Below are 17,184 nucleotides of genomic sequence, written 5' to 3'. Positions count from 1 at the left end.
TGGTCAACATTTAACAACCTTTGCAATAAAATTCTTATGTATCTGGTTATTCATCTGAAAACTTTAGCCTGATGAGCTGATCTGGATGCGCCATATAGAAGATGAGAGCTCATGAACTATAAATGTTAAACTTTGCTCTGTTTTATTCCATCTTCTCATCTGGCACCCAACTGGCAGGCCCAAGTGAGAAACTGCACTCAAAGCTTATCCACAGTGGGCATTTATCCATTTGAACTTTTTTCCCATGTCCCTGGTGCCTTTCTGCCTGTCATCTGACATTGGAACAGCATTTTTTGGTTATCAAACAAAAACCACCTGGAGCCCTCTGTTTTGCTCCATACCAGTGCACAGTAGCCCCCACAGCAGGTCACTTGGTGGGATGAAGGTGCTCAGGAGGCCACAGGAAGAACAGGGCTGCAGCTGAGGGAGTGCATGAGACCCTGCCAAAAGACATGTGCTTCCACTGCAGCACAGAGAAGAGGTCTTACAAGCTGATTAGGGGAGCTCTGGAGCACAAAGAAACCTGGACTACAAATTCATACAGCACAGGCACATCACCAGTGTAGCGTGAAACACGTCAAATATGAGCTGTGCTCTCCTAAGCAAGGTACTATGCTTGGTTGGAAGCTGAAGGCAAGAGGTATAACTTAATCTTCTAAATGACAACAGATCTATTCTTTAATAATTTCACTTTCTGTGTTTCAGAGTACTTTAATAGTTACTAAGAGTTTAGCCCAGTTTATGCTGTTTATCATATTGAAACTCAAACCCTTTACAAAGTGCTTTGAGCAGTATCTGTGACTTTGTGGCCATCAGTGTCAGGACACTTACACATACTCTCTGCTGAGATAGCAGGAAAATTAACTTTCAGTATACATCACAATGCAAAGACTCTCTGGTTTTTGTTACTTGGGTTTTTTTTTAAGTTATTAGCCAATTCCTAAATGTCTTATCTACTGTTTGTTGTCTAGAAAGCAATTCACATCAATTCAGAAAATATTCTTCTCTGCAATAAGCCACAGTTCCAAACAGAGCCTTGGCCACCTCTATCCACCACACCCAGGGACTGCAGAAGAACAAAGCTTATCTTTGATGATATGTGAGTACATATGACTTTAAAATAAAGAAAACAATGGTATTTAAAGAGAGAAAAATACAATTTGTCCAATGGGATCTGAGACATTGCTAGAATCATGGAGTCATAGAATGGTTTGAGTTTAAAGGTACCTTACAGATCACTGAGTGCCAATTCCACTCTGTGGGAAGGGCTGACACCCACTAAACCAGGTTGCTCCAAGCCCCACTCAACCTGTCCTGGAGCACTTACAGGTATGGGTAACTCCACAATTTCTCTGGGTAATCTGTTCCCATACTTAACCTCACAGTAAAAAATTTCTTCCTAACAGCTAATCTAAAACTACCATCTTTCATTTTGAGTCACTCCCACTTGTCCTGTCACTGCAAGCCCTTATCAAAAGTCCCTGATCATCTGGGAGCAGTGAGGACTGGCTGTTCCCTAAAGGACAGGGAGCCAAGAGCCAGGATGCAGCTGGCACCAGTCCAGTCCCACAACACCCAAGCAAAGTGAGCAGGGCAAGCCTGAGGTTGGAGATATCCTGGCCTTCCTGAGCCTTGACAGCTGCTGCTGTCATGGCTACTTCTGCTCAGCTCAAGGTATCACAAAGGCAGGGGCAACAGGAAGCAGCAATGGTTAGCCTGAGTATCTGGAGGGATACCTGGCCCTCCCCACTTCCACTTCATTCTTCACATATCCTTCTTCTTAAAATAATTTAAGCTTGTAATTGTCATTATTTTTGGTAAAGGAAAAAAGTTGGTTTGTCCCCGAGGTCGTTTAGTACATAGTATTATTTAGTGAATATAATGGTGAAACTGAAGATTGAAATCCTAGTATCTAGATGTGGGAGAGAGAAAACCCAGTTTCTTTTTGACTGTTAATGCTATGGCATGCAAATATTGATATTTGTTTCTGGGTAGTGTAGAAGAGGTTCTGTTCAAGGTATGCCTCAAACTGCCTAAAGCTCTGAGCTGTGTCACCTTGACATATTTTTAATATTTCCAGACTTTTACCCATGACATCTCAAACTCCTTTGTACCAAAGGAAACCCTGGGATAACAAACAACCTGATTTCCTAAGGAACTGCTTTCTACCAAAATTGTGATTTTTAATTTTTTTATTATTATTATTATTATTATTACTGTTTTTGTTATGCTTGTTCACACTATCTGGTCTCAAGGTTAACTAGAGAAACAGCAACCTCTCATAAAAAGAAAACATATTTCCTACCAAAAGGTATAAATAATTCCTGTGGACTTCAAAAGGATGTATCTGGTTTGTATGTCAAGAAAAGAGGACTGGTGAGATTAATTTTTGTGCATATTCATGGCAGTCATAAGCAGATGTAACTGAATAAATGCAATCAGTTTTTCTGCCTCTTTCGGAGAAAACTCTCCTGTGTATATATCCTTATTCACCCTCTTTCTCCACTTCTCTCCATGTTTTTAACTCTCTTGGTACACTTATTCAACAATCTCCATCGAGGAAACATGAAACTCTTTATAAGTACTACTTAACTCTTCATATCTCTTAAAATACTCTATCATCTATAATTTACTTGCAGCTGCTCAATTGTTTTTGCCGTTTAAACATGTACATACAAGGCAGAAAGGTGTCAGAGTGTCCGATAAAAGTCAAAATTGTAGGATTAGAAAAAAAAATAGAAACAGCTACAACAAAACTATTGTGTCTTCATCTGATTTTCCCTGAAGCTGCTGCCAAAAAAATAAAAAAATAAAGGGGAACTGGTTTATTTTGGTTTTCCCCTAGGATATAGTCATAGGAGATCTGCTTTGGTCACCGTCTCTATCATCTAAGGCTTTTATCACCAGCTTTCTCCATTAGTGTTACAAGTGATTCCTCTGGCAAGCATCTCAAATAAAACATTTTCATCTTTCCAGAGAGAGATACAATTAAACTGTTCATGTGTAGTGCCTTCCATGTAAAATATCCCCAAGCAACTTGTAGACCACTAAAACAAAGTTTAAAACGGCAAAAAAAAGGTAAAACACAGAAGCAAATATGTTCTAATTTGGCCTAAAAAGCCAGAAACGGTTAAATGTCAGTTGTGCTAACAAGAGGAGGGAGCCTGTCAAGTACTACAGCTGTCGTCTTGTAGCTGGGATACACCACCAGAATACCAGCTACAGTGGATCTTCATTCTGAAAATCCTGTACAGAGCAGTCACTGAAATACAGCAGATTAGACTGGCTGCAAATGTTAAATGTCAACAAATTTGACTCACATGTTAGAAGGATCAAATTAAATATGGCAGCCAGTGCCTTTCAAATTTGTATAGCACCACAGCAGAGGATTTGAAGGAATGCAATACAGTAGGTCAAAATTATGTAGTAATCCTAATGGCAGCATTCATCGTAAATGATGCCTATGAAGTATTTCATCTCATAATCCATGAAGTTCTGAATTACTGTAATCCAGCCATGGCTTTAAAGTCTTAATTTTAATCAGACTCTAAAGTTTTAAAGATACTAAATCCCTTCTATTTGATTTAAAACAACAACTAATTTTTTTGACCAGTCAGTGTCTCTTTATTGTAATCTCAATTTATTTTCTCCAGATCATTGACAACAGCTGTCACTAGCAATAAATTGGAACACAAGTAGGTCAGTAAAAAGTATATCTTGCTTGGCAGAGTGCTGTACACACATACACTGCAGTGTAACAGTAAATATAACTAACTGTCTTCAAAAGTCTCCTTCCCCTGGTTTGCCATTGTTTGCTGACAAATCTGAATATACTTAAAAGGTACCCGGCATGCCACATGTGTCAGTGACATCAATGCTGTGTCCAGTAGTAATTTTTAGTGAGATTTCCTGGATTTTTGGAGATTTCTGACTCCATGAAGAGAACATTTTCAAGGCTCCATAATACTGCTTAAAGCCATATTGAGTACTTATGTAATTTCACTGAATAACAGAATTCTCAATAACTGCATTTAGGAACAAATACTGTTGTCCTTGAAGTGCTAGGCATAGACATCCTGTGGGTGCCCAAGGGCACCCTCAAAATACTGCTTGTGTAGTGTAAAAAAATAGCAGAGTGTACCCAGCTTCCCATCTTTCCTTATAACTAAATCAGAATATGCTCCTCGGGGTTATTTTTTTGCTTGAATTTTGAGTTATAATTTCAAACTTGGTGTTGGTTTTTCTTCACTTACACTTAATTTTCTTTTTTTCTTGCCTTATAGGAGCAAGATAATACATCTTCAACAGCATTTTTTTAAGTTCATATTTTGCTGAATGTCTCTTCCACCTTATGGGTTTAGGTGCTACAGACAGTCATCAGCTATACATTGTCTAAGGGACATATTCTGCAGTGAGATAGAATTCCTGTGTTTGCCAAACAGTAGACTGTATACCCAGAAAATATTCACCTGTAAAGGCGTTACACATAGAGCTTATGAAAATAACTTCCTGATGCATATCTTTGTTTTGACTTGAACCCCAAGTGTCTCATTTTCAGACTTCTTTTCCTTGTTATTCCTCCTCAGAGTGGAAAAAGTGTTCTTAGGTTGTGACTCATACATCTGGAAGTGATCTTACTTGAATTGTTCAAAATGCCTTAAGGATTAGTGGAGTATTCAGAGGTACTTTTGTGGTGTTGAACACATCCTGAGGAGCACAGTTCAGGAACAGAGAGTGGCTCCTCTTTCTTCTCATCAATAATCTAGAAAATAACTAGTCAGACCAACACCTATGACACTAAGTTCCTTACAAATTCCTAAGCTTACTGTGGACTGCTCTGAGTTTCTTGGCTTTAGGGGATTTCAAGACTTCACCTGACCTACCCAGTCTTCCTCTTCCTCCCTTCTTACTCATGGCACTGAATTTCTCATAGGTATGCTGACCATGAGAAAATAACATTAGACATGCCAGACACTGCCTCCTGTGATTAGATAATTTAGCTGCCTGCTCTCTGCAAGGTCACCTTTAAAGGGACTCTTTATGAGGGCTTGTTTTGGTGGGAAATAGATGCTTCATAAGCTCTAGCAGGTTTTCACAGAGTAAATTTTTAGCCTCTAGTCCCTGTCATCAAAGGAAAGCCAGAACTGTGGACCTCTTTTGAACTTAGCTACATCCATGTGCCTCCTCTGCTCCTGCAGGCAAGTGGTTCAGCAGGCTTATGTTTATATGATTAAACTGTCTTCACTCCCCAAAACAAAGAACATTCACTGCCTCCTGAGAATAGTCCCTAGCCTGTGCTGACTCCAAGCTGTGCCCAGGCATTGTCTGAGCTCAAAACTATGCCAGGGAGAATATTAGCAATTACACTGCATGGATGATCAAATGATAAAGCTGGCATCCTTGCCCTCCTTATTTCATTTGCACAGGTATAGCCAATGGTTTTATTGATGGACTCAGGTCTGAAATAGTCTCTGAATATTTTGCTACTTATGAAAGAGAATTTGTTTGTATCAATTAATTTTAATGTAGTTTTTTCTTACTCTACAGATTGACTAGAAAATACCTTCAGTCCACTTTAAATCATAACAGCAAGCAAGACAAGGGTCTTCTAATCAGGTTCAGCAAACACACTCTTCCAGGTTCCAGAAGTAGAACTGAATTTCACAGATGGGAGAAAACAGTCTCTTCCACCCGTCTCTCTTGGTAGAAGAGAATCTTTCCTCACCTCTGCACAGTGAGCCATGAGCAGATGTCAGCATTGAATAACAAAGACAGTCCAAACCCTGCAGCTCTTTGAGTAGTCTGTCTCACACTGAATTTGAGGAAGTCTCATCCAACTTCCCATTGTTTTTGCTGTTCTGTCACATCTCTGGTTCTTGTCAGAGCTTGTTTCCCTAGGTTTTGTTTTTCTACTAATATCTACAAGTCCATCACAGTGTTACTGGGGATTTGTCTGCTTATGCTGGATCACAGAATGATGTGGGTTTTCATCATGCTCAATGCCAGGATTCATGGCTGGGATGTGGAAAAGGTAGTCTAATGCCTCTATCTGAGGTTTAATTCCCAAGACAGTTAGCTGTCCTTGTGGCAGTGGAAAATAACTTTACATATATTTGAAGAATGTGCTTCAAATCCATTTTTAACAATATAGTTACCCAGAAGTTTCCCTTTTAGACAAGAAGGCTCACTGCAATTGCCCTAGGGTGCAAAGGCTGTGATTCCTCAAGGATGCAATACAGCTTTTGTGATCATTCTTTCAACATATAAAGGATGTTTTCATCTTTCAGTGATGACAAACCATACTGGGAAATAACAATAATCTCTTTAGAGAATCATAGGTAAACCATTCAAACTGATTTTTGCTCTGGGAATACCCTGTTCATTTTGAGAACCAACAATAAGGCATAGAGCTGGAGAGGGGTTGTGATAATTTAACACAAATGAGGGAACATCAATTCCCAAAATCCTTATCAGATGTCTTCCTAGTCTTTAGTGCCTGGTTATGATTTCTTTCAAATCCTGTGATTACTGAAGTGTCTTAGGCAGTCTCCGCAGGACAGGATCCCTGGATAGGATCTTTGTTTCAGGATCACCTGCTTTTTTCAGCATAGACACCCCATTCACTGACCAGTCTTTACACTTATTCTCACCCAATGGTTTCCCCCATACCTTGTCTTCTCCCTCATCAGTGCTAGAAACATCAGAGCTGGCTGCCAGGTGGACCCTCTCCCAGGAAGGTCTTTCTGCCTTTGCTTTACAGATGCTTCTTGAGAATTCAAGGTGTCATTCTGTGACATTTTAAAACAAAATAGATCTGGACTGCTGTGGTCCCGCCCTGTCTCTGTAGGACTGATTATAAAGGCTGTTGCTCTAACTGAAATTAGCTTCATTCAGCACATCTATTTAACTTACATCAAAAGAGACAAAATTGTAGTTTATCTGCAAGCACATATTGTTTTCTGCCTCTGCTTTTAAAACAGGAACTCAAGTCCCTATTGTGAATAGTTGTTCCATTCTTTTCTCTTAACTTGTACACTTTGCCCTTGTGTGTTTTAGTCTAGATATTAATTTCACAGGAATATCTTTAAGTCATGAATCTGGGTCATACACAGGAATTTGTATTAGATTTTGACTCTTTCTCGTGTTCTTCTGTATTTCATTACACTGACATGGTTAGTCAGGGGGATTTTGCATTTTTGCCAAAATAGGAGTCCCCACTTACTTTTGTAATTCTGCATTTCATTTCTGTTAGATGCCAGGCTTTAATTTTGTCTGCTATAGTTTTGCAACAGTAACTCATCCTCTAGGTATCTGTGCAATTCATCTATTCATCTTATCTAAGCTATTGGCCTTGTTATACTAAACCCAACAAGATAGTAGTTGTGTAGTAGTGTGATTGGGTAAATTTTTCTCACATTTTGGCCCAACTCCAATCAGATCCTTTGTTCCTATCTTTCTGAAATACCTATAGTACTATCATTTAAAAGGCTCGATATTTGCCTCCTGGCCTTCTTCACTTGCATGCTCCTCTGCTGAACTTCCAGGCTTGCTGGGTCTGCCAGAGTGATCATGAGACTTCCATAGAGCTGGGTACTCACTTTGGCAATGCCATGGGCTCTCTCCCAGCCTGTGTTCCACTGTGTGTGCCATGCCTCAGACACAGCAGGCCACAACCCATAAAAGAACATTTAATTTAACTGGTGGAATGGGCAGGAGGCTAGGATCCATCGGGGGAGAGCACTCTTTTATATAGTAACACCTGCTGAGCTCTGTCATTCACCCCAAAGATTAACACCCATATCTATGACCCAGCATGTCAAACAAGCTGGGTCATATCCTGTTATGAGACAGCAAATAGGCTGTGTATACCTGCCTTTCACATTATGTGGTTTTCCTGCTCTTACAGGATTTGCTTCTCCTGGACCGAAAGTTCAGGGCATACTGGCACAGCTTCAAAACTGCTCGTGGGTTCACCCTGGCTCGGCTATTTCTTCTGATTTGCCCCTAGCTCTAATCATATTTTAAAGTTGCTCATTTTGCTGTTCTACTCCTTTCCAACACATTCATTTTTTTTTTTTAGGGTTTAGATTACCAAAGTTGTGAAACTGCTCCTATATATAGAAAGATGATTTAAGCTGCTTTTACTACATGAAATTGTTGTACATTGAGGAAGCACTAGGTTGTTTTTTTACAACACTTCAGCAGTATTATCTCTGAAGGGTATTAAAATATGCACTTGGCTACATTTATGATGTTTAATTGAACTTTTATTAGGTTTTTTTAATGTATCCTCATAAAGCACCATACAACAGTAAGAAATAATGTACAAGTGGTAGATTATGTAAATGAAGCAGAAAATGCTATAGTTTAGTATTTTGTTCACATAAAATATAAAAATTAGATTAAAAATGTGGTTTTCAATGCAGTATAATTAAAATTGTATATTGGAGTCTAAGCTACACCATACTCTGTAAATACCAGTGGCTGCTCTGAGTTCCAAGGAAATTTTGCAGTAGATGCTGATAAATTACTATACAAAGTAAGGCTTTTATTGATTCACTTTGTTTGATTCTCTTCCCTTTTTTTATTGCATGAGTTTACATTTTTGCAATTATCCACTAAACTGGAGTAAATTAAATTCAGAGGAGTCCGCAGAAGACAAAGGTGGCAGAGATGCACTGTAATGGCATGGAGCAAAATAGGATGAGAGAAGCTACACAGACAGGCATTCACCTGGGTAGTGGTAACACCCCTCTTAGGAGCTCAACAGCCTGGAAATTCTGAAAGGCTGCTTCTGGCAGAGGAGTAATTACAATGCCCACAGCCATCTCACCTCACGCTGGGATCCCGCGCAACATAACAAGCAATGGATATGCTGTCCTTCCTGCTGGTTTTCAACAAGCTCCCAGGGAAAGTGGTGCCAAGGCGAGTGGGAGAAATACTGGACAGTAGTGGATTGTTTGATAAATTTTATCCTGGATTCAGCCACAGCAATGCTACTGAGGCTGCCCTTGTCAAAGTCATAAATGGTTTGAATGCCACTGCTGAAAAGGAAGCCTGGCCTTGTTTGTACTATCAGATCTAGCCGTGGGGGGGGTTGTTCTGTAAAAGGCTGGATTCTGTTGCAGTGCCTAGGTGACTGCTTAGTGTAGACTGAGAATGCGTTGAAATCGTTCCAGCGGTACTTGATTGCTTTCCCCAATCAACAGAGTAGGATAAATTCTCCTCGAGAGCAGCCAGTTTCACATAATGACACTTGATCCCAGGGAGAATTCACCAGTGGCCTGACTTAGTTGGCTCTAATGCTTTACACTCTTTCTCTTGCCATTCAGAGAGATATATGAGAGGCATTAGAGCAGTGTATTAGAACTCCTTTTTGGCTTTGTTGAAGAGGACTATATTTCTAAAAGTACCAACAATCATATATTCAGAAACAAAAGACTTTCTTGTGCAGTTTAATAGAGATAAAACATTTGTTTCTACCTGTTAATTTGAAGTCAGACTTCTTTTTAATTTTTTTTTAACAAGAGGTCTGAATTCTGTTTGTAAATCTGGAGTGAAAGTTATGATGCCTATAGATATATATAGTTGCAACTAACTTAAGAGGAGAATCTGACTCAATTGTCTGAAAACCAGAAGTCACTGAATAAGTTTTCTTATGACTTCAGTTTATATTCATAAAGAGTATCCAGTGCTGCTTCTGCTGCTCACAGGCACTCCAGTTCAACCAGTAGCCTGGTACCAGAAATTGTTTTATTCTCTTGGTTCTCTGGCTGTGGCAAGGATGTGATCTGCAGGGGAGTTAAAATTTTTTCCTGTTCTCTCATTTCTCAGGCTATAGTAAGGCTGTGATCTGCAGGGGGATTGCAAAGCAGAGACCAAAGACCTGAAAAGGGTTTAGCCACAGATCTTTTTGAATCTCATCAGTGGGAAAACACATTTGCTTTTCCTCAAGATGCCTCTCTTCAATAACATATAGTATCTGAAATTAGCATCCAGTGACATTACCTGTAAAGTCTCCAGTCTGAGATTATCACCAACATAACTAAATAGGTCAAGCTGCAGAGGAGGTTTGCATAGACCTTCATGTTTGTAGCAGACATGAATTCTTGGTCACTGTAACTTCAGAGTCTGTAAAATCAGGATATGACTAACAAACTTCATAGATAAAAAATGTGCAGTATGAAAAAGAGCTATCCAGAATAATTAATTTATGCATCAGTTTTCTCATGTGTCTGCATATATCCGTGAGCTCAGGCAACGTCTTATCTTCAAGGAGCCCACAAAATAGGGTGCTTTTCTTATTTTTTTACTTCATGACATAATAATTTAAACTAGTACACTGAATTTAAAAAGGTAGATTATGTTCATGGGCAGTGGGAACCTAAACAAAACTGAACTTGAAACATTTAACTCTCATAAAAAACCCTAGAAAATAATTAAATTAAGCATCCCTTTTTGTTACTAAAATGATACAAAAACATACATTGATTCTATTGGATATTTTAGCTTCCCATTTTCACCTAACATGCACATTAGTTATCTGAATAGAAAGGTCATTAACATGTAGCAATAAATTGAAGAGTAGTATTTCATAGGTGGCATAAAGACACCAGAATTTGACTTGGCATGTTTATTAACACTACTGAACAAGTTCTGTTTAAGAAGCTAATAAAAATGATACCCTATCCATTTTTTCCCAATGCATCTTAATTTCTGTTAGGCATGCCCTGATTTTTAAATCAATCTTGTATTTTGCCTATGGAAATACCTAAATGTTCACATGGAGAATATATTTATGCTTTGCTTTAAAATGGCATTTTAATAGCTTCTTTTTTTATATTAGATTTTGCCAGCAGCTTAGTACAAACCAATGGCTTCAGTTTTTGTCTTAGGCTTAACCATCCCATAGCAAGGCCCTCAATGCAAGTCTTCTTGGTCCAGGAATGTTCATGTATCCTGCTAATACCTTCATTGCTAATCATAACTCAGGAAAATAAATCCTGCTGCAAGTTGAAAACCATTTTACAATTAACGTATAAATAAGTCAACCATAATTACATTGTGTTATCTCACTTTGTTTTTACAGCCTCTTACCATGCTTCAGACAAGAAAATTAGGCATATAGTGCTGGGTGATATATAGGAGGAACACTGGAGAGGATGTATTTTTATGACCTGAGTCTGACAGGCTCATGTAAAAGTTCATCACTTTCATCACTTCAGAGAGATGAGACTTGGTTTGTTCTACTTGGCTTTGTTTTTTGAGTTTTCACAGTAAACCATCTTCCCTAGGTCATTGCACAAGACAAAGAGAGACAGAACTTAACATTTTTTTTTAAATGCATTCACTGTTTCTGAAGGCATAGCTATTTTTTTGCATCGAGCTAAGACTGTTTCAATGTGTAATATTTTATAACTGACCAAGACCAGTTTCAGATCATTCTTCTTATTAAGAATGTCTTCTGGGACATAGGAAGTATTTGCATTGGCAGTAGATTACAAGAGACTAGGACACAAATCTGTCTAGTTCCCTTTCTGACCTAATGGGTAGAGTAAGCTGGGGTGAAATTTCACTCTGTAGGAGAATATTTAAAAGAGAGTTGGAACAAAGGAACTACTTTTCATATCTACAAGGTCTTTAGGACAGAAATCATTCTTTGAATTTCATTTCTATCTAGTCATATTTAGCCTTTTTTCTTTTCAAAATAAGGTTGAATAACTTCCTCTGATGCAAATAACTGTCCTTAAAACTGTGTGCACATAAGTAGAAAGAAACAGACTAAGGAAATCCCCTGTTCAAATATTATGTTCTTGAGGAGGTTGTATGGCTGCCTTCTTCTGTCAAGAGGTTCCCCCATGCTCCCACTTACCTCAGTTATGGATCTGAGCATGTTCTTACTGCTATCAGCACCAATGTTTTACTCATTCATTCCACTTCACGTTTTAGATCTGCATATTCTGTGACTGACACAAAACATTTTGTTGAATACATGTGCTCAGAAATCCCACTTTCAAGAAAAAAATGTTAGGAATATGAATTTTTTTGGCTGGAATAGTCTCAAGGCCTTTACTGCCTCGAGGCCTTTTCTGCCTCTCACCCCACACCTCCAAGAGGGAGGCTGGGGTTGCACAAGGAGTTGGGAGGGGACACAGCTGGGACAGCTGACCCCTGCTGACCACCCCATGGTGTCATGCTTGGTATATAAAGCTGAGAGAAGAAGGAGGAAGGGGTGAATATTTGGAGTGATGGCATTTGTCTGCCAAAGTCCCTGTTAATCACATTGAAACCCTGCTTTCTCATGTGATGGCTAAACACCTGCCTGCCCATGGGAAGCAGTGGATTAATTCCTTGTTGTACTTTGATTTATCTGTTAGTCTGTCTTTATCTAAACGTGCAAGTTTTCTTACTTTTACTCTTCCACACTTTTAGTCTTCTGATTCTCTCTCCCATCCCACTAGAGGGAAGTGAGTGAGTGAGTGTGTGTAGCTGAGCTGCCTATTGGAGTTAACATACAACAGATTGCTGAATGGCAATAATAACATAACGTTTACAACACCAAGCTCTTAAAAGCATGAGTAGTAAAAACATTAGAATTCATACTCCAAATACTCAGGAATATCTTGTTTTCTTGAAATGAGGACAAGGGAATGACACTCTAACTGATACTAAGAAAACTTTTTTGCAAGTCAGAACTTCCCTCTCTGAGACAAGGATGTCATAACCACAGTATAAGCTAAGAAGAACCAGGACATATTTTAACTAAGTAGAGGAAGGTCACCTCCCACATATATGAGACAGGAAGAATCTGCAGGGTCAGGAAATGTGAAGACTTTTATGAGAGGCAATGACCAAATATGCAAGGTTATGGTCTGAAATGACACAGCAAATGGCTCTTCTCCACAGTGACTTATAAATGTGCCATAGGGAGATCTTGTGGGAGGAGATGAAGAAATTAGCTCCAGCCATGAGGAGCTCACTGACACAGTGACAAGGAGACGTCAGTTTGTTTCCAGTTTGAATTAGAGTGGATAAATCTGTTTAAAAATGCACTTGTGAATTTCAGGAGAGAAACAAGTTGAATTTGTGTCCTGCAGCCAGTAGGTCAAGTAGGTTAAGGAAGGGTTGGAATCTCCCAGATCTATTTGAGGAGAAATCAATGGAGAAATTGGCATGAGGAATACCAGTGGAATTGCATCAGGTGGCCCAGCACTGAGTCAGAGATGAACTCCAGGAAGCAAAAGTAAACAGTACTCAGTATGCTTACACATAAGAGGGACAAGAGCGAGATGTAGCTGTGGAGGCAAGCAGGTTCAGTGTGTGTTTTCAAAGTGGAGAGATTAAACACACACTTGTTTTGAGAGGAAGAAGAAGCCAAGGCAAATAACAATGTACACAGAGGAATAGAAAAAAAGGTAAGCAAGCCACCAGGAAGAGGAGAAGACAGAATATCTTTTTCTGCTCAACACATGTATCCATTTTTCAGATCAGAATTGCACTAATTTGGGAAGCAGTTTATATAATCCATAAAAATGCATTTTATTAGCCTTTCTTTACTTGAATCACTGACTTCTAAAGAACGAGAACAGCCATAAATGCTATTGTCTCCACAGGCAGAAATTTGAAAATAGAAGATGCATGGTTACACGATAAGTGTATTTTCTTCATAAAAGATGTTTGTAAATCAGGTTTAAAATAAGGGAAAAAATAACCTTAAAATATTCTGCACTTCAGAAAATAATAAAATGTCTTCTTATTTTCCCCTGGTAGACCACGCAATGCAGATTACTTTATGCAGGAAGCTAAACGGAAGAAGCATAAAGCAGATGCAATGGTGAGAACATTTTCTTTCCAGTTACATTGCTCCAAATAATTTTTGTAATGCAGTTTCTTCATCAGCACAGTATTGCTGGGGTAATTATAAAATCTATTATAAGGATGGCTAGGCTTGTTAAATTAAGAAATGTTTATATAATCAAATGTTCATAGCCCAGTAAACTATGACTTAACAAATAATGACTTACTGAGATAAAGGCCTGGCTAAATAAAACTTTCCATTTATCCCTTTGCTTTAATTAGTAACTATAGTAATGGAGGCTGCGTAAAAGATCCACATACCTATCTTGTCAGCTTAACTAGCTGGCTAGGTCCTATAATAGCATCTCCATCCAAATTTGGTCTGATAGCTGAGGTACTTTCACTTTTTTTTAAAGAGCTTTGGCTTTTCAGTGCCAAAAGAATCCTGGTTTTGTGGCAGATGTTTCCCAACATAATCAGAAGCACACAAAGAATTTTTGTAACTCTAGAGGAACACCTAGCACACAGAATACTGTTGCAACAAACAGATTCTTCAGCCTGGCTTTGACCTGTCTAAAAATGTAGCCAGAAAGAAAAAGGGGAATCTGAGGTTATATGGAGCACTGAAGAAATGCTTGTCTTTCCAAACAAATGGGTGCAAAATATGCAGCTCTGCTCTGCAGCAGAGCTGTGCTTAGCTGTCCCTCAGTTCTCTGCAAGGCTTTGTTTGACAAGTGCCACAGATAAGCCAGAGCAACATGAGGTCTTTGGGATGGCAGTATATATGGAATGGGACCCTGCATTAGGGTGGCTGCATTGCTGGTGAGGGTAACTGCATTCCTGTCTTGCCCTGTCAGACAGACAATTTGTTGTAATACCATCAGGAAAGAAGAAAGGTTTTTCTCAGCTGTGCAGAATGTAGAGAGGCCAAGGAAGTAGAAGCAGGTCCTTAATTTAGAACACTAACACAGAGTTTTACACTCTACCTGAGTTTATTAGCACAAATTTCTGTGGTTTATTCAGTTACATATTACTCTAAAGTGAGTCTTAAAATCAGAAAATATTGTGGAGAAGTACAAATGGTGAATTTTAGTGTGTTGCTTTAAACAGAATGGAAAGGATCACTTAATATGCAAAGGAAATTGTTAGCCTGGAGAGAAATGTTTTTATGGTAGACTCCCAGAAAGCGGAGTTGCAAGCATTATTCTGTGCTGTGCCACAAGTTTGCTTCATGAAAGTCACCTAGGCACAGTTTAAATAGCTTTCTATCAGTATCAGGTGATTGAAATATCCTCCACATTCAGCTTCCCTTCACAGTGGACCAGCAGCTTACTTACACCTTGTAAACAGCCCTTCGCAGGTGCTTCCTCTCCCTCCCTGGCTGTGTAGGCATCCTGGGGAAAATGCCATATTGCCAAAGTGCCTCCAGGCACTTTGAATCACTTTGCTGGGCTCAGCACCTCCTACTTTGGCACTGCACTACCTGACACAGGCACTCACAGTGAGCAGCTTGAAAATTACTCTAGGTCTCTCTGCTCCTCAGTCCCCCATCTGTGAAATTGGGATAATAGCACTTCCACCCGCACTGGAGCATCAGGGGGAGAAATATAATAAAAAGTTTGTGAAGTTCTCTGGTATGATCGCAGTGGGAGTCATATAAGAACCTAAAATAGATTGAAGCTAGTGTGCCATTCCAAAGTTACTATTTAAAATCTTTATCCCTTAGAAAAGAATAAGGTCCATTAACCTTTCACTGTGTGCATCAGATTTCAACCAAATGCATCCAGTCCATTAATGGGCTTTATGTACCGCAGGAGTTCTGACTGAAGGAGAGAGAAGTCAGGACAGAGAGGTATTAGTATGATTCATCTCTCTCTTCACATGAAAAATTAAATTTTGAGGGCAGATAAGTGGCATGTAAGTGTACACATATGAATATTAGATGCAGATTTGCGTGTACAGTGTTACTGAGGACATCCATGTATAGGCACATAAGTGCACAAATACACACACAAAGTAAAAGAAGTACCAAAAATAGGAGAAGAAAAAGGTTAAGGAAGGAGGATGGCAGAAGATGCTGAGGCTGCAGAGCAGTCCCTGAAAGAGGAGAAGGATATAGAAAGCAAATTCCTGAGAAGAGGAGAACAATGCTGAAAATGGTAGGGATAAAAAAGACAGGAGAACAGAGATGAGCCTTTGTATAGGAGTTAGTAGTCAAAGCATTTAATTCTCATCTCTTAGTTCACGATATCTGTTACCATTCTTTGTTGAATGATAAAAAACTACACTTACAAAGATGTGTGAAACCCTTTTTAATGAAAGATGAAAGCTGGAACAAAAGGCAGCATGAGTTTGTGGAATTTCCAGCACTGGAAGAGCTTTAACAAACACTGTTGGGAATGTCCTAGGCACAGCTGACCCTTCTTTGGACACAAGACTATGGAACAAATCATATCTCAGACCCTTTTCTAGTTCTATTTTCTGTATCTTATGATTTTCACTGATGCACAGGGTTTGATGGGTACCTGAAGATAAACTTGTGTCAAGTTTACAATATTTGTTGAGAAAATCCCATCAAATGTAACAACATCTTGATGATTACACTACATCTCTGTGTCCTTATTTTTTCTCTCTAGGTGGAGAAGTTTGGAAAGGCACTGAATTATGCAGAAGCAGCACTATCATTTATTGAGTGTGGAAATGCAATGGAACAAGGCCCAATGGAATCTAAATCCCCTTATACCATGTATTCAGAAACAGTTGAACTCATCAGGTAGGAAAGGAAGGAGATGACCCCAGAGGTTGCGCTGTGCAAACACGATCATCTGCATTATCACCTATTTTCATATATGCAGTAAAAGGGTAGAAGTTAACTCCTTACAAGGGCCTGGTTATTCATATGTAATGTATATGTATTATCTGTGATTTCTTTGGAAATTAAATCAAGAAACTGAAGAATGAAAAAAAAGAAAAAATTAAAAGAAATAAACAAAAACACAAACAAAAAGACCCAAATATTTTCCTATTACTTGAGTTGCAAATTACTTCAAGAGTTTCATGATGTAAGTCCTGAGCTACTCAGTGGAAGAAACCAGTAATCCATAATAACAAAACATTTCATAGAGTGATAACTTGAAAATATTGCAACATGTGTATGATTGCTGTGTAAAGATAACCTGAAAGAAGATGTAAACAGTGATAGAAAAATGGACACTCAAAGTCCATTTGATGTGAGTGCTCTAATTTAGTCAGTGAAGTCAGGAGCACAGCTCACCCCAGAGCTACCCCTACCTTTAGCTACCTTCATGGCTCTGCAAACAGGGTAGTCTAGAATTCAGTGCCATCCACAGTCCCTCTGAAGTAAGTATGTCTCTTAAGTCCTTTTCA

The 17,184-nt window shown here is 38.9% G+C and overlaps 1 protein-coding gene across 1 annotated transcript in view; it reads left to right on the top strand.

The window, feature by feature from the left end:
- Positions 1-17,184, top strand: part of AFF3 (ALF transcription elongation factor 3) — a 319,278-nt gene that overhangs the window by 286,989 nt on the left and 15,105 nt on the right. Inside the window, exons 14-16 of the mRNA XM_021538600.2 lie at positions 972-1,099; positions 13,771-13,834; positions 16,434-16,570. Of these exons, the coding sequence (XP_021394275.2) occupies positions 972-1,099; positions 13,771-13,834; positions 16,434-16,570 (329 nt within the window). The remainder of the gene's footprint in view (positions 1-971; positions 1,100-13,770; positions 13,835-16,433; positions 16,571-17,184) is intronic.

Source organism: Lonchura striata, chromosome 2 (genome assembly GCF_046129695.1).
Source record: "Lonchura striata isolate bLonStr1 chromosome 2, bLonStr1.mat, whole genome shotgun sequence".
Classification (NCBI taxonomy): Eukaryota; Metazoa; Chordata; class Aves; order Passeriformes; family Estrildidae; genus Lonchura; species Lonchura striata.
The sequence above is the reverse complement of the archived record's forward strand: the minus strand, read 5'-3'. Positions and strand labels throughout refer to the sequence as shown.